The 21,631-nt window shown below is 42.5% G+C and overlaps 1 protein-coding gene across 1 annotated transcript in view; it reads right to left on the bottom strand.

Moving 5' to 3' along the window:
* LOC140228437 (netrin receptor UNC5B-like) overlaps window positions 1-21,631 on the bottom strand; it is a 167,522-nt gene that overhangs the window by 9,561 nt on the left and 136,330 nt on the right. The window contains exon 7 of the mRNA XM_072308655.1: window positions 1,422-1,484. Coding sequence (XP_072164756.1) covers window positions 1,422-1,484 — 63 coding nt within the window. The remainder of the gene's footprint in view (window positions 1-1,421; window positions 1,485-21,631) is intronic.

Here is a 21,631-nt window from a genome sequence, read left to right as displayed (position 1 = left end):
TTAATCACCAATCAATTTTTCATTCTCTTCTTGTGCAAATTATGCAGTTGAAAGGAAGGGATAATCGTTGTTGTTTTTTTTTTTCAACAGTACAAAGTCTCGCCAGAATAGGCCAGAGCAAATTTGACTGACTATAATTATGGTAAGATTACCATGCACATTGTAAGTGGCATGGATCACAGGCCACTTTTCCATCAACTCTACATCCTTAAGGTACCAGTAACTGCAGATTTAGAGCAACTTTTGCTGTACCATTCTTATCAATTTAGAAGAGTGGTAATTACCTAAAAAAAGAATAATGAAATACTCCAATCAATATTTTGCTCATGCTCATCCAATACTCTCTAGGAGGAATACAGATGGAAAATGTAATGTATGACAGATGAAGAAAAAAGGAAAGTGCACAGACAGAGAAGTGCGAAGAAGAGCCAGAGGCTGGGAGAGAAGAAACAAGATATTGAAGGATATATCGCCGTGCAGATATTTGACGATGAGATGAAGTGACATTTCAAATGAATCGGGGAAATGGATGGATAACTGAAACTCATTCGTGTGCCCTCCCTGCCTTCACAACCAATAACATCCTCAAACTTCATCTCTGCAAGTGCATTTGTGCAAAAACAAAACAAAGAAACACACAATATCAAATCGCCCATATCAACTACAAAAGCTGTTTGGTAAATGCATTGTGTATTTCATTTTTTCTTTTTTCTTAGGGGGGGGGGGGAGATTAAAATGGCCTTAATCATCTGTTTACCCTGAGTAAAAACCCATTATCCTTTAAGTGATATCATAAGATACAAAGTTTTACAGTAGCAAATTTAAAGTACATGGTTAAAAAAATATGAAGTAAAAGACAGCATTGATTGTTCATGTCAGATTGACAAATCAGCATAGCTAACAACATGACAGGATGTGAGCTGAATATTATACAACAAATAGGAAGATCGCCCTCTAGTGGCAAGGTGCAAGACAAGTCAGCCAAACCACAAATTCTTGCAACCTTGTTTTGGGTTGCATTCCCCTTGTTGTTAGTTGTTGCTGTTGCTTTTTTTAACAATGTGCTTAGAATATTATGCAGTACTACCAATAATCACAGGAGAGAAAAAGAAACAAAGATTGAAAAGTTATTTTGCAGAGATTGTTCACATTCAGTCTGATAAAAACAAAGGAGTTCATCAAATTAGCACAGAATTACATTCATATGAACACACATTTACCTTCGGTTTTTGTTTCAAGATGATACCAGTTCATGTTAATATCCATCCATATAGTACAAAATTGTGAGTAACAAAAATGTATGCTGAAAATGGGGTGAAATAACTCAACTACAAACGAAGCAAATGAAACCACAAAAGATGAAAATAAAAAGATATAGCTCGATAAATTCATCTCTAAAAGAAAAGCGACAAATTTCTCACCAGAAGGGTTTTGTGAAGTAGTGTCTTCTCCATTGGGGGATAAGAGGTTCCTGTCTTCAAACACTGAGCGAGGGAAATAAATCATAATCAAATCAAATCATAGTCACATCTATCCACCAGATGTTCAAATATCCATGCAAACATATCATTTGGGGGAATGATTACAAACTTACATGCATCCATTTACAAGGTAATACTAAAATATGCACACACATAGGTGTAATGTTTCAGTGTATTGGTATGAGACATAGTTGAGAGATGGTAGTACTCAGATGTACACCTGCCGAGAGTTGGGAGGGCAAGTGTCTTTATTCTTGTATCATTCTGGTACTGTAAAACCAGAAATATTCAGGGCATGAAACTTTCAAGAATTTCAGATATTGTAGTGTAACATGGTCTTTGTCCAAACATAATTATACTACCTCATGAAGAAGTGACATAATTTTTCGTCTCATCTGTAGGCTTTCCATTAATTTTTCTATTTCACTTTCCCTCGGTGATGTAAATTCAACCCTTACAATTATACTTTTGCGTGTGTGTGTGTGTGTGTGCGTGTGTGTGTGTTGACGTCAAATCAACCTTAATCTTTAAGTCTCCCTCCTTGAGGGTCATACTTTGCATTTTCATTAATCAAACAGAGCAAAAATTCAATCAATGTATCATGCTGTTAAAGGGATGATATAGTTTTGGTTGACATGAGCATCAGGTTTCCATTTTTTTTTGTGTGTGAGATAATGAGAAACCTCTTTTGAAATATGAAAGAGCATACAATTCTTAGAGGTATTCAAAGTTTATTTGATGAAAATCGGTTTGGAAATGGCTGAGATTTACAAAACAAAGCAATCCGAATAAATGGTGGAACCCACCTTTTATAAGGATCGCTTTATGTGTGTGTGTGTGTTTTTTTTTTTATATCTCTGCCATTTCAAAACTGATTTTCAACAAATAAACTTTGAATACCTCTTCGAATTGTACGCTCTTGTAATATTTCATAAGAGGTTTCATATTGTCTCACACCTAGATAAAAGCTAAATCTCCATCTGAACAAAAACTATACAGCCCATTTTGATAAGTATGGGGGAAACTTTAGAGCACTTTGTCTTGCTGTTTTAACTGTCGGCTTCATTTCACATAATTCCATGTTATCTTTACACCCTAAACATGAATGACAGATAACGTACTACTACCCACGGGTCTGCTATTTAAAGGAGACATAAGACGTGATTAGCTCTCAGCAAGATGGATTGAGCAGGATAAGGTTTGACGTCCTAGAAATACATAATTGTCAGCAATCGTATGAGGCGCATGAACTGGACAGAACTGTGCCGTGACCGGGTGACGCTATCAAAACTCTTTAACGCAAAACGCGCTCTCATGATCGGACTTCTCTTCATTAAGTTGCATATTTGTCGCGAACTGATCATATCTGACATGACAAGACTCATATCAGTGATGCAGCCCATTCCCTTGTATGATGCATACAACTGCTTCTTCATATGTGTACATTACAGACATTTAATGAAATCTCTCACTGCAAAAGTGAAGATTTCCATGAAATCACTGATCATGTACGCTCAGGTAAGATGTCTCTTAATCTTTGCTGATTGTCAACAGCTTTTACTGATAGTGAGTGAATGATTCACATGGACAAACTCTTGTTTGAAGTAATTTGGACATTTTATTTGTAGACCAGTGTCGCATCATGCAGTGTGTGCAAAACTTGCCACACTTCGAAATGTTCATTGTCTAGAACATTTGTCATACTCATCTCGCATATAAGCAATACAGTTAGCTTTTGCAGCAAAGTAAAACATGATGCCACATGCAACCTGGAAACAAAGACCCACCTTAAATTACATGAATATACACACACACTTGATAAGAATATTATGCATTTTCCCAAAAATGTAACTCACAGACTTTGGAATGTTATCAATCAAACTTTGTATATATTACCTAAGTTGTTTCAAGTGTGAGGCAAGGACAAGCTTGCATTATTTGCCATTTGGGAAGCAGAAGGATGTTCATCCCAACATCACCAGGGACAGGTTTTGTGCCCTTTTGCTTCTCACAGAACCAAATAACTATACAACAGATGTACAGAGCACATTCTTGGTGTGCTGAGCGGAGGACATCTTCTTTTGGCACAGAGTTTTAAAGAGAAGAGGAGAAATTGATGTGCACGTATAAAGGTGACTGCACAGGCTATAGTAGACTGATAACACACATACCAACACATATACTGTACATTCACACTCATTTTACGAATCGCCAAACACAAAAGCTGATACATTTTTGTCAACAAACGTAATGCACATCTTTCAGCAATTGCTTTCAGCAAGGAACCCTTTTGACACCACACTTTACCCCCCTCTCCTCCCACGAGCATCCCAACCACACCTCACGACCCCACCTCTCCTGTGCAGTGCACAGCGGAGTGTTTCGGAAGAGATGAACAAATCTATCGCCAGTCAATCTGCTCAACTTTGGAAGAGAGGTGATGTTAGAAAAGCAAATTATTGGGCTTTGGATTACATTCTACATTTTCAGAGAGAGAAAGAGAGAGAGGTCACGAGAGAGGGTGTAGAATCTTTGGAGAGGAGGCTTACTTTTACGCTTTGTGATATCGAGGGTAACGTAGCTGATACCATCTGTCTCCTCACTGGAATGAATACTATTGTCTTTTCACACACAACACACACACAAAGTGCTGTTGAGACACTCTCCATCTGCTCCATAAATATATTTTCCAGAACTCAATGACCACGCAGCAGCATTGCTCAACAGTGACTGGACTATTGCAAATTTTGCTGTTAATAACTTTGTTTTTTGCGTTTTTTCTCAAATCAAATAAACCATCACTCATGTCAAGAGTGTGTAAGAATTGGGGGTGCTGGGTTTGTATAAACTGTACAGCTTAAAGACAATTATTTCAAAGGCAGAACGTAGTGATGGTGACTGATACCAGATACCACCGTTCCATATAGAGCTACGTAAAACTTCTGAACTACCGGGCATCAAATCTTTACTCCATAGTTTTTGTTCAATCTTACAAAGCTTTTAAATGTGTTTCCTAAGGCCAACTTATGTGTGAGAGTACTCAAGTAAGTGAAATGTGAGAGAATAGATTTTGCTTTAAAGTGAAATATCCAATTGATTTGGTTTGTTTGAATATCTAACATCCTCAACTGGCTCCCTCTTTGCAGATATCATTGCTATTAAGTATGTGCAATTTTACACTTTTGTAAAAGTCGATCCTGCTTCAAAGGACATAATTCATTCTCTTTTAATACATTTCAAAAAGGAAACTGAGTAAAGTTTTGTGTCCCAGGGACTTGTGACGTGATGACATCATCAATTGTGTCATCTAATTTGCATATCAGATTGTGACCAATGTCACTGATTTGCGACTACATGCAAGACTATGAAAGTCGACAACTTTCTTATTGCATGCTGGATTTGGATAGACTTTTCAGGATACAGGGACATTGGATTCAAGAGGGCACTGCTGCATAAACCCAGTCTTTAAATTCCAATGCATCTGCCAAGTTGGAAACGTTCAAATAAAACAGATTTGTGTGGCTTGTATGTCAAAAATTGGTAGAAATGATATCAATCTCAATTTTTCTCTTGATTTATAGCCATTGTTCCTGGCTGGTCCCGCCAATTATATACAGACCCCTTCAAAGACAAATCTTAATTGCTAGCTTTAGCAGGGGAAACTTGAGTGTAAATACATGATCTACTTCTCATTGAAGGTTACCTGGCTTTACATTGTCAATCTCTGTAATGAAGATGGCGGCAATCATCGTGCCATCAAACAGTGTTCTCTTGAACTCTGGGTCTAACCATCACATGTAATTGATTCTACTCTAGATATTGCAGTACACTAGAATGAGGAGTGGTGTTCTACTCCAGCATTCTTCGCACTCTTTCGGTTACGGTTGGGGAAAAATCCTACCGAAGGTTGTCTGAAAGGGTCGGGGAGGCGCTACCAGAGATGGTGATTTGGGTTGAGCCTCGTGTCCCCGGGCGGTCAAACCGGAGCGCGTCTGATGCGACATTCCATCGCTGCTTCCACTTTACCCCAAATCCCCATCAAAGTTGCAATCTAAAACAAATGTCGAGATTGCTTCCAACGACCTGGCAGATAACATGTGACAGAATGATGGCTGCCGAGGCCGATAAAGGAAATTGGCGAGGCACTTTTTGTTTCTTTTCGCCCAGCCGAGCAATTACTCAATCCCCCTGTGACTGCATGCATGATGGTGCAGGCACGTGGGACCAATGAGTGGGGGTGGAGGTATATATCGCTTGGGGTAAACACACATGTACAACATCCACACCACAGCCAGAAAGATTATGATGGACAGTTATATGTACCATGCCATCACACTCACAGGTACTGGACGTATTGACTCCTTACCCAACGATACAAGATAGCAACTCCCACACAGAAAATGGCAAATGCCTCTCTCAAACCTTTAACTTGACATTACAGCATGCAACAGAGAGATCATGCACAAGTGGTCAAAGATATACATTCCATTCACTTGTAGTAGAAATTCAAGCAATATTGATCCATTCCTATGTCACATTTCTTCTTGAATGAGACACGTTTTATACTTTGATAAAATGCATCATATGCCAGATCATGCATTAAGATCATAAATCACATATTTTATGTCAACTTCTGATAGAACCCCGCATACAAGCTGTTTGAATTAATGGTCACATGATGATGAAGATTGACACTATACATTCATTTTTTATGAGTGTTCAATATTGGAAGTTGCACACTGGAAAATGCTCCAAAATATTTACATTCTAAACATTGTTGATGCAGCATTCATAAACACAATGTTTGACATGTTTGACAAGTTTGATATCATACGATAAAAATCAAACAAGACTTCATACTTGTTACACTTATTTCTCCCAGAATACATTTGACAGGAGGCACTATACTAATGACTGCAGTTAAGGCACTGAATATGATCCTATTGATATGAAATCAATACTTAAACATGTTTAAACATGCGCACATACAAACATAGATTCTTGTTTTTCTCTACGTTTTGTCTGCATGGAGGCTATGCATCAAGTTGGTTGACAGGTTTATGCCTGCTACGATTTCAGAAGTATTAAACTCTCATGAATGGATTCTCTGTAAATAATGACAGGTGAACGTTTAAATGTCCTTTTTCTGTGGGCTCAGAATGATAGAGCATATGTTTGCCTTCATTACGTGTGATACAAAACGCATCGAGCTACTCTTTCATTCCAGCAAGCTTTCCTACGACGACCGACGGCAAATTCCTCGCGCAAGACACGACAACTTGGTCAGCGCAGAGGCATGGAACCTTTGCTACCCTTTTACTGTGTCAATGAAACAAACCATTCCAAATTTGCTCCCATCGACAGTTGGCAAACTTCTGCGAGCTGCCCGAGAAAACATGACTTACGTGAAAAAGAGAAGAGGAAAAAACTATAAAAAGAAAGGACAAAAAAAAATTGCAATCCAATATTCTGGGGCAGTTTGATCAGAAAAGAGGAGACTTTTTGACACTCGCTTCCCTCATGTTGGATTGTCTCTCTCTCTCTCCCTGGATTTGACATTCTTTCTTGACTCTTGTCTTGGACGCGAGTGAATACAGGCCGCACTCTCCATATTTGTTGCATTACTCACATGTGTAGCACCAATACGCTGTGCAAACTGTGATCTAGGTAGAATTTTTTGTGTGACATCAGGTACAGGGAAAAACATAGCGCTGGTGTTATGAATGCAATATTTGTCTTACTGGTCTTTGGCCCGAGGTTCATTTTCGTGAAAGCCCTGGTTGAAAACAAAATGTGGGGCAGCCAAAGTTCTATCCATAGATCACCTCAGGATGAAATTAAAGTGGGTTTGCTTTAAAATATCATTGCAAAGTTTACCACTACAGTTTGCAAAACGTTTGCATTATTATCATTTAGATCTCTCGAAACTTTAAAGCCTTAAAGTGAACGCTGGAGCAAAATGTTGTATAATACAACCTAAATAATTAAAGCCATATGATAGACTTGTACAATTTTTGATAGCTTTGTTAAAATTGTGGTAGATTCAAATTGGTTTGTTGTAATCATGACCTATTACAGGACAAAAAAACAACAACAACAGCAAACTTCATTACAGTGTCACCATTGCACCACCAAACATCTGCTTTGATGGTAAAGAGTGAACACACAGAATGAGAAATACACTAGTTCATGCTCTATTACCAAGGATATGAGGGGAAAAGTTGTTGTCAGAGATATGCGGGATCTACGGGTGGAGCACGAGGATAGCGGGGATGACTTGTGCAAAAGACACAAACACACATACGCATCCACACACACACACACACACGAACACATACACCGTTCCTCACCACACACTTTTGGGAAGTTGCGGCACCCTCCTTACGGCATTCCCAGATGGGGCTGATGCACCTTCCTCATGTTCCCTCGGTGCTAAACCAATTAACACCGCTGACATATGCACCAAATCTCATCTCTTACTGCTTCACATCATATGTCCCCCCCCCCCCCCACTAATATCCTGAAATACGACTGCTTCTAGAAGTGACTTCTTCGCAGGTAATAGATTCACCTACTCAATGCTAGCCATTCACAACGATGGTGGAAAAGACAAGACTTCAGGCACTTGGCAACATTACGCAACTTGGCAACGTTACAGTCATAGTTGACAGCAACAGAGCCAAAAGGTGTTTGAAATGGCATGAAGATGATCACAAACCAAACTGCAGTTGTTTGCCTTGATGTGAAGTTTTCCACTCTTGGCTATAATGACCCTTATACAAAAAGAACAATATCTGGATTACTCCCTGCAGTTGTGGTGGAGTATGAATTGTCCTGAGCCAGCCAGTCTGCTGTAAATGCATAAATTTTCGTGCATTTCATGCTACTTTTGGCTAGCATGAATTCTAAAACCTTCAAAAATGTCTTCATGATTTTCTCTGCACATTTTGAATAAGTTGACAATCGTGCAGTGCAAATTTAAAAACCTGCTAATATGGTTTTGAGCCGCTCAGAGCGAAAAATTAATTGCGCGAAAATATGGACGTTTACAGTATTATGTTCGTAACAACTATATACATATTTTACATGTAGACTGCCTGACTGATTGTGCTTGGGCATTAATGTGACAAGAACTTGCAATGTTTCTGAAATGAGGTAACATGGCAAAGTTTTTGTTTCAGTGAGAATGGGCAAGTTCAAATATCACTAATTTTAAAGTCACACATTGTCCCCACGTCAGTGAGGTACATCCTCTACCACATTGGGCCATGGCAGGGATGGGGGTATACATCCTCTAACAGAGTATGTGTGTTATGTGATGTGATGCTTGTGAATGTTCAGAGACGTCATGTCAAGGCCGACAATCATGACACGATTGGACACAGTAGCTCAAGGTTCAGCCATGTTTAATGTGCAGTGAATAACGATCACTGATATCGGTTGGTGACATCGATAACAATCGTGATATCGTAACATCCCCCTTTCTCTGAAAACATAGTCACACAAACACCATTGTGAACACATTCCTGTGGGGGTTACAGACTCTGTAGTAAGTTTCTTAAACATACATTCCAAACACATTTGACCTTGGTATCCAGGACGAAACAACTATGTCATTAACATTTTTACTTTGGTAATTATATCCGTGTAGTTCCAAGGTTGACTCAAGCATTAACATATGTGGTGGAATTGAGTATGACTGCATATATATATCTGGAGTTGCTTTTTCCTAGTATTCTGTCTGTGTTCATTTATACCAACACCAATCACTGGATAACATTACAAGTTACCAAAAGCATGTCCTGCTATTGTCATATGAACAAAACGTTTGGAAAACACTGTGAGCCTTTAACTTCTGGCTAGTGTTACAACTGTGACTAGCATCTACAAACATCATTTAAACAACACAACACTTCGGCCTTTCATTCAACACTTTTGGCCTTGAACTCATGTCCAACTTTAACACTGTTTTATTTTTGGTATGAGTCTTACCAACAACTTCTAACTCTTACATTGTTTGTGACATATGATTTCTACATATTATACATTCTCCCTTTTCACACATGAATTTGAATGGTGTGTATCTTGTACACCAGTCAAGCATTTACCATATCATGCACAATTTAAATGATTAACAACTTAAGGATTGTGCTTGACTCTGGTCTGCATCTGTTTCTCATGAGTATTTATGTGTGTTGGTATCTGGTTGGCTTACGGATCTTACGACCGTACCTACTGACCATGGGAGTGGTACTTGAGGTTGTGTTCTGACTGCGATTGTTGTTTGTGTTCTGTGTGTCTGTGTGAGGGTGATCTCGATGACCCGGAGGGGTCTCTACGACAGACTTGCTGTCGTCAGCAAAATGTACACGCTTTCTGGGTGTAGGTGTACTGCTGGCTGGTACATCTCTCAGGTGAGAGCGATTGCGTCGTAGAATCGAACCGTTGGGTGTTGACACGGTGTACGACCTAGGTTCGTCACACACCTGTGTGACCTTGGCGGGTATCCAGGTGTGCTCCTGAGGGTGTAGAACGCGAACTTGCTGTCCTACATGTAGAGGTGGGAGTTCCTCTCCTGCATGCTTGTCATGCGTTTCCTTCATCTTTGACTGCTTTCCAAGAAGGCATTCTGTAGTTGATGAATCTCCCGTGAGATGATGGCTCGGAAGGCTGGTTCTGATCGGTCTGCCAAACATGAGTTCAGCTGGTGACTTCATACCAGAGTCAATAGGAGTTGCTCGGAGGTGCAACATCGCTACTTGTGTGTCCTGACCAGTCTTCGCACACTTCTGTAAAGTGGACTTTACAGTTCGCACCATCCGTTCTGCTAGGCCGTTGGAACGTGGATAGTGGGGTGACGAGGTCGTATGTGTGATGGACCACTTCTTGCACATTTCCTGGAAAGGTCTGCCGGTGAATTGTGTGCCATTGTCGGACACAATTTCGGCTGGTGGACCAAACAAACTGCACAGTACACTCATCACACCTGCTACAGCTGCACTGGACGTTTCTTTCAGCTTGTAGATCACCGGGTACTTGGAGTAGTAATCTGTAACAAGAAGGTATTCCTCCCTCTGGAATGTGAAGAGGTCTGCTCCGAGCTTGGTCCATGACGATGGTGGTACATCGTGTGGGATTAGCGGCTCTTTCTGGAGTCTAGCCTGGAACTCCTGACATGCTCCGCAATCCTTCGTGATCCGTTCTATGTCTTTGTTGATCCCTGGCCAGAAGACTGTTTCACGGGCAAGCCGTCTCGTCTTCTCTATGCCCATGTGGCCAATGTGAAGTTGTTCTAGAATGTCTTCTCTCAAGGCTTGGGGGATGACAACTTGTCTGCCTTTGAAGATAATTCCGTGTGACACTCCCAACTCATCTCTGTATGGCCAGAATGTTCTCAGTGTTGTGGGAATTTCCTTGATGGAGTCTGGCCATCCGTTGGTTACGAGTTGCCACAGCTCCCGCAGGATGTGGTCACTTGCTGTCTCCGTTTGGAGCTGTTCCCTCTTGCTCTGACCAAAGGAAACGAGGTCGATGTCGAGGAGGTCTTCGGCTTCTGTGCAGATTGTCTCTACTCTGATGTCAACTGGTATATCCTGTGCTTCCAGTGGATTAGGGAGCCTGCTGAGAGTGTCTGATAGTATCATCTCCCGCCCAGGCTTGTACTTTACAGTACAATTATATCCCTGAATCTTGATCAACAGCCTCTGGAGCCGAGGAGGTGCACTTGTTATTGGTTTCCGCCAAATCATTTCGAGTGGTTTGTGGTCTGTTTCAACCGTGAATTCAGGGAGGTGGAAGAAAGATGGAGTGTGCTCTTCTGAGTTTCCTTTGAAGTCATGCGTGGCCCCGACAGCGTTTTTTTCCCCCTCCCGTAATCCCATTACTCACGCTCGGCGCACTGCAAGTCGTAAATCTTGTGGCGGAAACTCATGACGCGAAATGCATTGTGGTCGGGGAATAAAATGGCGTCCTACGGTGTAAGCACAGAACTCTATAGAGTGTATTCTGTAAAGCAGTGGTGTAAGCAGTGGTGGTGGTTCTGGCGATCGTGATTTTGACGGAGACGAGTTTGTTGAGGAGGAATTGCTTTTAGCAAATTCAAAATCACATTGACACAGCAACTTAACGAAATTTGATTTGCAATTGAAACTGAAACTCAGAAAGTTAGTTGGGCCTTGGCTTTTGGAAATTGGAGGCCAAGGCAAGGGCAAGGCTCAGGACACTGTTTAGCGCAGCGTCACCTCAGGTACGCTGCCTAGCAAAAGCATACCTAATAGTCCTAGCTAGTAGACTCTAGTATTTCACAAACTAGAATCTAACCACTGTTAAACGTTAGATTCTACTAGCTCCAGAGGTGTACTCTGCTACTTTTTAATTCAATTTTTTGTAACGTTAGCATGGGGTAGAGTCAAGCCGATTACCGGTATTTACCGATGAATGATCGAGGGAGAGTGAGGCGAAACACTAAGCTCTGTTTTTCCCCCTAAAATATACTTACAGCATCATACATCTAGGCTTTTATAGATATCATCTTTAATTCTCTACGGAAAATTATTATAATCAAGGCTGATATGTCTAATTTACACTTTTTAACACTCAACTTTCCATTCCAATATGTATTTACTAGTAACTCAAATTCACCGAAACAACGGCAACGAACGCTGTCCCGACGCCTACGCGGCGGCCCTACAACAACCCGACGAGTACGCTGAAAAGCCCCAGCTCGGTCGGGTGCAGACGAAAAAAAAACCGCTTCGGTCTCTATGAAGCACTACTTTTACACTCGAACTGTTTGAAAACACGCCCGAACACGCTCATGTAACTTATATCATTTTGAAGATCAAGGTCAGCCCTACCTCTCTAACTATAAAAAAATTGCGGAAATGTGCGGGATTTCTCATAATCGATACAGAAACAATATGATGACATCTCTAGCGCACAAAACTTACTGCTCAGTAACTCCGTTGTTTGTGTACCGATTTCGCTGGTTCAATCTCCTCAGCACAGTCTGCTGAACCAGCGAAAGGTATAGACATACTACGCTACCCAATTCTTGAGCCATAAGTTGTAGCTTTCGAAGGGGGACGTCTTTCACTGAATGTAATAGACTGCCAAAATTTTGAATATGACGTCATATTGTCGGTGCCACGCATCGCTTCAAAGCCCGATTTTTACGAGCGTGTGTTTATGGAAGGCCTGGAAAGGAGATCATGTTGCGTCACTCTAGTGCGCCGGAGGGTGATGGGTGGACCGATAAGGCCAGATTTTGACATATTTATCACAGAATGAGGGTTGGATTTCAAGAAGTTAATCGGTGTAAGACCACTTGATTTTTTTTCTGAGGGAAGCTCTCAGAGTGCCATCTCCATCTTTCTTCCACCTCCCTGGTGAATTCCTTTCCGAAGAGGTACGTATGGAATCGGCTAATTCCAAAGACCAGTGCGAGAGTCTCTCGCTCGATGTTAGAATAATTCGACTGTGCTGGAGATAAACTCTTGGATGCGAACGCTACAGGTTCGGCGTTCTGGAGGAGGCATGCACCAACTCCCTTCAAGGATGCATCTACTTCCAATGTTGTCTCCTTCCGTGGGTCATAGTACCTCAAGCAGACGTCCTCAGTAATGGCGTCTTTGAGCGCTTCAAAAGCATGATCATGGTTGATGTCCCACAAGAATGGGGTGTTCATCCTTAACAATTCTCGGAGAGGCGCTGCCTTCTCAGAGAAGTTCGGGATGTAAGCGGCTAGGTACGTGAACAACCCAAGACATCGCTGGACGTCCTCTTTGTCTTTTGGCGTTGGCATTGATTTGATTGCTTCTACCTTCGTCGGATCCGGCCGAATGCCACTCCTCGTGTACAACGATCCGAAGAAGCTGATCCTGTCTTTCTTGATTGAACACTTGGCGCTGTTGAACACAAGGCCTTCCTGCTGGGCTTTCTCCATCAGGAGCTGTAGATTCTTGTTGTGTTCTTCCTCCGTGCGACCAACTACCGCGACATCATCAGCAATGCATATGCATCCAGGTATGCCATCGATGATTCTGTCCATGTGTTGTTGGAAGATGTCCTGACTAACACATAGTCCAAATGGTAACCTCTGGAAACAGTATCTCCCAAAGGGCGTTCTGAACGTTGTCAATTCCTGGCTCTTGGCTGCTAGGTGGATGGACCAGTACCCAGACTTAGCGTCAAGTTTGGAGAAGTACCTTGCTCCTGCAAACGTCGGATTTACTTCCTCCAGTGTTGGCACTTTGTGTGGACAACGTTTAAGTGCGTTGTTGAGTCGTCTAGGGTCAAGGCACAAACGAATTGAACCATCTTTCTTCACTGTCGTCGTCATGGAACTGCACCAGTCAGTGTGGTGCTCAATCTTGCGGATAACACCATTTTGTTCCATGGTTTGTAGTTCTGCCTTGATCTTATCCCGTAAGTGTACGCTACACTTCCTCGGTGGATCAATCGATGGCTGTGCATCATGCTCCAGGTGCAATGATGCTGTTCCTCTGAAGTTCCCGATCCTGTCGAATTGTGCAGGATATGCTGCCTTCAGGTCGTCTACATTCCTGATGATGCGTGATGGTGTATTGCACTGCAATTCGTGTATCGTCACAATTGCCATGCCGTGGCAGCCTGGCAAGCCTAGGATGGCAGGACCTGGTACGTCAACCACATAGAACGTCTGAGTGTTCCAATCGGTGCTCTTGTATCGGCACATGAGGTCGATCGTGCCGACACAGTTGATTTGGCTGCCGTTGTATGCAGTGAGTCTCGTCTGTGTGTCTTGAAGGACGGATCTCCATCTGTTGCTGTACATATTCTTGACGATCCGCAGAGGTAGGGTGTTACCGCTTGCCCCAGTATCCACCTTTAGTTTGAGGATATGTTGGCCTGCTTTCTGAGGGCAAACAATATCAACTTCTACAAAGGCTTCTGTCCTAGTTGTGTTGTATGTGACTTGTGGTTTGCTAACGTCAATCACATCAAACCTTTGTGTTTCTGCAGTTGCCTCATGGCGAGTATCATCAAAGCTGCCTCCATGTGCAGTTATCTCATCAACAGGATCTTTTCGATTGTTCCTGGACTTGGAACGTCTGTTTCTCCACTGTTTGGATGAGCTGCGTTTGCCATGTGTCTGTCTCTTAGGGCTTCTTCCTCGCTGTTTCTGTGCTTGGCGACACATCTTTGCCCAGTGTCCTACCTTGCCACATGAGTGACAAGTATCCTTGTATGCAGGACATCTGCGAGGTGGGTGCTTGGTACCACAGTTGCCACACGCGTGCTGACCTTTCTTGTAGTGTGTTATGGCACCAACACTTCTGTCTATGTCCATAGTCTGCAGAGACTTACGACCAGCTGCCAGTGCTTCGTACTTCCTTCCCTCAAGTAGGATTTTGTCAATCGTAAATCCCTTTGGTTGCTCAAGGAGGGTCCTCTGCAGTTGCTCACAAGGTGTCGTTGCGATGACCAGTTCCATGATCGATTCCTGGAGTTCTGACAGTGAGAAGTCGCATTCACGAGCTTTGTCGCGACAGCGAGTCACGAACTCATCAATATTTTCATCTGATCGTTGTCGATAACGCATCAACTCGAGGCGATGAATACGGAAATTGACATTGATCTTCAACTGGGCCTCGATCGTGGACCATATTTTCGCAGGATTATCTAAGTCATCATCACTCAGGCCAGATGTATTCAGTCTACAGAGACCTTCGCCTCCAAGGGCAATTTTGATTTTTACAGCCTGCTTCTTGGAGTCTGTGACCTCTTGGTCCTGTAACACAAGTGACATTCTTTGCCTAAAGACTTTGAATTCGGCAAGGAGGTCTGACCCCTTCCATACCATTTCAGGGTATCGTGCCATCTTGTACCGTATGACTGATACGAACACCACAAATAGGTTTTCAATCTATGGCACACACGAAAAAGGAAGGGAAACCTGGTACTATATAGTATGCTACACTATACTGTATCAATACAATGGCGTCACGTATGTAGGATGAACTTTTTCATCAAAGCAACAAACACTGTACACAAGAATGGACTAAGTTAAGACACTCTGAATTAACTCTACACTCTGTTCTATCTTTGTCTACTGCCTGCTTAACGACGAGGTGGGTGTAATTCAGTCCGCAATATAACTCAGTTATACCACCAATACATAGAACATACTGTTAATTACAGCAGTAACCGGCTGAAATGCATCGTTAGCGGCAACGTGCGACAGCATAATAGGCGAGTGAATTACAAATCATTGCAATAACACATACTACACATATAATAGGCCTACTCAATGTCCCAGTGTGCTCGTACGTGTGCAAACTAGCGCTTCAGTGTCGGTTCGGGATAGGTAAAATGATACACCCCTGAAGCACACCCGTATACAGCCACACTGTTTTACATATACATGCTATGTATATAATACTGCTGGGACTGCAACGTAGAATCGTACAGCCACTATGTGTACTAGTACGATACGGCAAAATATGATTTGAAGACCAGAACTCAGTCTCAGACTGTATAGACTATACTAGTCTACCAGTGCATAGGGTCTAGACAAGATTCTATAGATAATTATCTATAGATCTAGGGCTAAAATGCTCCGCATCTAGAACAGGCACATTTGGTAACCGGTACACCACATCCACTGACTCAGCAAATTCACTCCATAGACTCATAGGCTAGCGGAAAAAATGAGATAATGTGTACGTTACCACAGGTTCTGCCTCCTTTTGCGATGCCTTGAATCAAGATCACATCTCTTTATACACGAGATAGGATAACTGTGGAACATATGCACGTTAATGGTTACATGTTGATACAAACGTTACTATACTAACGTTAGGCATCACACAGACTATGTTATTGTACCATTCATTCACTCAACAAACTGGAATCTAGCATGTTCTGTATTCTACCATTGCTTTAAATGTTTGTGTTTTAGTGTTCATTCATCTCATATTTGCCATGGATTCCGTCTGGTAGCTGAGTCGTCATCGAGAACCGGTAAGCCCACAGTCGATAGACCTGCTGCTCAGCATGCATCGGTGCGACGTCACCTCCCTGGCCTGCTACCCTGCGACGCTACCGACTTGCGCGTGCGATACTCGCCCTGGGCTTGGCCTGTGAGACTGCGTGTTGCGCTGGCTCCGATGCGATGCAACGCGATGCGATCGGCGACTCTATCCCATTCGGTAGAACTGCGTGCGGTGCAATGCTGTCATGGCACTGCTGAAGAACTGCGTCGTGACCGCTGTCCAAAAGCTCGGCGTTGTAATCGGCGATGCACACACTCGGCCTCACACGGGTCCGATCCTGACAGGTGCTCACGCTGGCTGTCGATGAACTAGACGGCAAAGTTATGACGGAAATGCTGCAACGCATTGCCTGCAGGTTGCCATTCCATACGATATATTATGCTCCCTGGCAGCTAAGCGTCCGACTCAGATCTTTCGATCTCCATTCCAAGACCGGTCGCAGCTACTGCGTACTGTAGTTCCATACGCTTATCGTGCGCGTATTCAATACTCAGCAGCTCAGTTACTCGGACAGCTACCAGCCTGGCATTCACTGGTGCACGGTATTGGTAGACCGTCGGTCCTTGTGGCGAGTTCTAATGGCGAAAATACATGGCCCTGGAGGGGACAATGGCGATCTCAGGCGTTTTGTCGAAGTCAACTATCCCACCGCTGCCACCATGTTATGTGATGTGATGCTTGTGAATGTCCAATCGTGTCATGATTGTCGGCTTTGACATGACGTCTCTGAACATTCACAAGCATCACATCACATAACAATGTGCAACTGTAACTTATGAGGGCATAATTATGACTTTATGTAACACAACATATCCATTAGGATCCACAGTGAACAATTTGTCCACTGTACCCACACCAAGAACCTGAAATCTGAAATAAAATGGATGTCATCAGAAACCCAATGGAGCAGTTTTATTCTTAAACTGCAGGTTTTTGTGGAGATATCTGACAGAATCAGTTGTGAAACCAAATGCAATCTTCAGATGACATGGCACAAATTGATGTGGTATGCAAGGAAGAGATAAAAAGAGAAAGAAAGAAAGGGTTGATCTTCAAAGGTGTACCACGGAAAGATGACGACCGGCTTAACTAAAAGGAATGCAGGCTCAGAGGTTTAGGCGAATGACAACATTATCACATGGCTGGCAGATGGGTTTTCGGTTGAATATTCTCACGAGTCATGCAGTCATATTGACGAGACAGAATTCAAAAGATGATGCTGTTTAGGATAATCCTCAGGAAACAAACAAAAAGACAGTTGCCATGGAGATGGGACAGACAGAGGTGCAAAAAGATTCTGATATATAAATTTTGGCTAACACTAATCTGTGACACGTAGATGGAGACACACAGACAGGAAAGCATACACACACACACACACACACAAACACACTCAAGGGGACAAGCAGGACAGACAGAGAGTGGGTGGAAGATATTGCAAGAATGGCACGACCTAGATTTTTAATCCTATTTGTCGTTCCGTTGCCCCAGCCCTTTAATCCGACGTGGAGGTTACATGATGCTCCCGTGCTTTTACAGTTTTTTCACTGTTGTTGTTTTTCTTCCAAAATCCTGGCAGATTCCAAATTCCAGGACATCACATGCAGACAAATAACAACATCCATTGAAAACAAGGTGGAAAGTAACAAGAGGGAAAAGAGGGAAAGAAAATGGAGCACATCATCCCTAAAACAGGGCACTGATCTGAAACAGTTGGGACAATTGGGTGAATGAGAACACTCCTCCATCATACCACTTTATACTCCATGCATCCCAAGCTTTCCTGATTAAAGCATCGGCCACTTTCATCCAGACCCCGGCTGAAGAAGACAGCGGCTCCATTCGCGGCGTGGCTTTGCGAAATTGGCGTAACAGAATGGCCAAACAAACCCCCCCGCGTCCTCCTACTCACAGTGACACATGTCACACGGTACTTTACCTCTATATGTGTGCTTCTGACCACCTCAATAAACAGGGGGGCATTTATGTACTCCAGTTCCCTTTCTTTTCTTCTCTTTCCCCCCTCCATCTCAGGCCTGCTCATAATCAACAACTATCACAAATCCTCCTCTCTTTGCGGGGTACACAGAAAAAGGAGAAGAGATGCAAGCATTTCATCTGAATAATACGCCCATCCTCTATCTCTCTTTCTCTTTCTCTCAACAAGTCTCATATGACTGGCAGAAATTCTGGAATAATTATTCCTTGTTTCACAGTATTAAAAAAAGAATCAAAACATTGAAAACGGTAGAACTGCATTGAAGAAAAAAACCAGAAAGGACTACATTTACAAACAACATTTGTTGCATTGAAATACTCTATTTGCCCCTTTGCCAAATGACAATTACGTATTGTTTCTCAAGATCATATGAAATTCAACCAGATATCAACACAAATCCTACTATCAACACTACATGCCGAGATGTATGCAAATAATATGCCCCAAGATTTTTCATCACAGTTGATAATTTTTTAATTTTTAAAGGGACTCTAGAAAGGAAAATATGAATGAATGAGTAAAAGGCAACACAGCAGACCTTCTTTGTCATAGTCAACACAGTGGATGTAGGCAGTGTCCTTGGTATTATTTCTATCATTTATTTCTCATAACTATGCTGCATCTGTGCTCTGGATTCTCCTCTTCTGTTTTTTTTTTTTTTTTACATCTGTGCTATGGTTTCTTCTTTTTTCTTTTTTTTTCTTGGTAATGGAAGAGAAGTCATCTCTACTATGCAGACTTCTCTAAACATATGGTGTAGTGTTAGGGAGATTTTTGTAAGAGGTGCTGATGGTGGTGGGGGGGGGGGTGTCATGGAGTGAGTGGGGAGCACAGGCCAAGTCAAGAGGGTTAAGAGTGGTATCAGCGTCCCTTAATCCTGGCTTTTAACAATGACAGGAGGACTGTCATGGACTTTCAGCCTCCCTGCTCTTGACGCGGGGTTGGATACGAGGAGCCCACCCCACTTGACGACCGACCTCGCGATGAGATGCCCAGGACTGCCGCATCCTAACCGAATGCCTGCGATGACACTCCCGACCTTATCATTACAAATAAACATTTCCCTGGCATAGCTGGGATGACGAGCTCGACATCTTATAGTCGATTACATGTCATTACACACACATATCATATCTGTTGCAGGCTTCCCCCTCCACCCCCCCAACTACCATTAAACAACTATTACACTGCAGCATGTCAAGACAGGAGGATGGGGATATAGAGGAGGAGAGGGGGCACGGGGCAGGGGAGGGGGAGGGGGGTGGGGGAATGGGGAAGCAAAGCAGCAGAGAAGAGCAACAGAAGGAAGCATATAGCAAAAATCTTGTGACCCCCAAACACCAAAGAACTAATATTCTTAAGGCTCTTCCCCATGACATATCTGTGAGACTAGGGGAGGGGGGCAGGAGCTACAGGAAAGGAGGGGGAAGGAATATTGGGAGAAGGGATAGGTTGAGGTAGAGAGAAGAAAATGGGAGGGGGAGGAGAGGGGAGGACCAGCAAGGAAGGAAGAGGAAGAGGAGAAAAAAGGAGGCAAAGGAGATAGGTAATGAATTGGAATGAAGAGTGGAGAGTCTTACGCTATAAGTTATAGAGAAAACAAAGGGGAAATCATTACCCCTGAAATCAGTCTGTTTTCTAACCATCTTCTCTGTCACTTGGTCAAGTTTCCCCATCTCCACAAGGCTACGATATCATCTTGACAATACTAGAGTTTGAGAAGTCCTCACTTGTTCTTACCAAACCACTTGCGTTTATCCATCCAAATAAAAAAAATCCAAATCAACAAAATGATGACAATAGTGTTCACACAGAAGACATACTGCAATGTCTACATTACAATTCCTTTACAATTGCATGGAGATGTAGGATATCAATGTATTTGTATAAGAGGATAAAGACGTAGAGATTGGGGGGGGGGGGGAGAATAGGGACATAGCTAGCAAAACCATTTGTTGTTGTTGCCCCAATGTAAACCCCAGAACTAACAAACAAAAGACAGACAATGAGCAGACATACACACATAATAGCAAATACTGGTGAGAGAAATCTCACAGATGCACATTGCACAATGAATCTTTTCTGGAATGGCGGACACAAAATGAAAAGGCACTGGTGTATCTTAATTACATACTCTGGCATCACTCTTAATCTTAGCCACTCCACAAACACAAGACGGGGCACGAAGGAATGCCATACAGGCACCTACGGAAACAAATCTATGTCATTTGCATAATATGGAGAGAGGAAAATATGTGACTGAAATAATTAGAAGGGGGAAACTTCACTCTGACAAGTGTTTATCCTGGGCCTGTGGGTTCTCCCGGCCTGAGCATGACACGCAATCCAAACACAGAATCGTGGGTAATCGCGCGCCCAAAGGCGCGGCCTCAATCGAATCCCCCAGACCGACACCGTCAGACGAGAATCATTTGCATGCGTTTAGCAGGCTATTTTGCCCGTGCCTGGCGTCTATCTGACTTAATTCCCAGCCTAAATCACATCAATAATCATAACTGCTGTCTCTATGAGAGGCTGCCACATACTCCTGCTCTGCTCTGGGTCCTCTGATGGGGGACGACATGAATTCGAGCTGAAGTATCGCATCTGTTGCATCCAGTTTCAAGCTTCACAGCAGATTTTGCTTGTTTGTGGGTTTTTTTTTGTGAGCAGTTATGCAAATTAGCTCATTACCAGGATACAAAACACGACATCAAAGTGAACCGCATCCTGGTTTTGACACTTGTGTCTGGTAGACTTTTGATGTTTTCCAAGCTTTGCAGTACTTGATGCATTGCTAGGAGACAGGGAAGGATGAAGTTGGATTCTTTCAGCTTCTCTTTGCTGCCTAATACAGTGTACAGTGCCTTGACCCTATATTTTAAGATTGCAAGCTCACCTCAGTTATACTGTTTCCCCTGAAGTATGTTTATTAGGATAGTTTTTAAAGATAAGGAGTATAAACAAACAAACACACACACAAAAAAAAAACAAATAAATACACACACATAAAAACAAACAAACATACATACACACATCCAGTGCATGCCAAACTCCTTCGATGCACTGAGCAAGGCTGATCTAGCACAAAGCATAACGCTGAAAATCTTTGGGAA

This window comes from Diadema setosum, chromosome 5 (assembly GCF_964275005.1).
Source record: "Diadema setosum chromosome 5, eeDiaSeto1, whole genome shotgun sequence".
NCBI lineage: Eukaryota > Metazoa > Echinodermata > Echinoidea > Diadematoida > Diadematidae > Diadema > Diadema setosum.
This window is presented reverse-complemented; position numbering and strand designations above follow the sequence as displayed.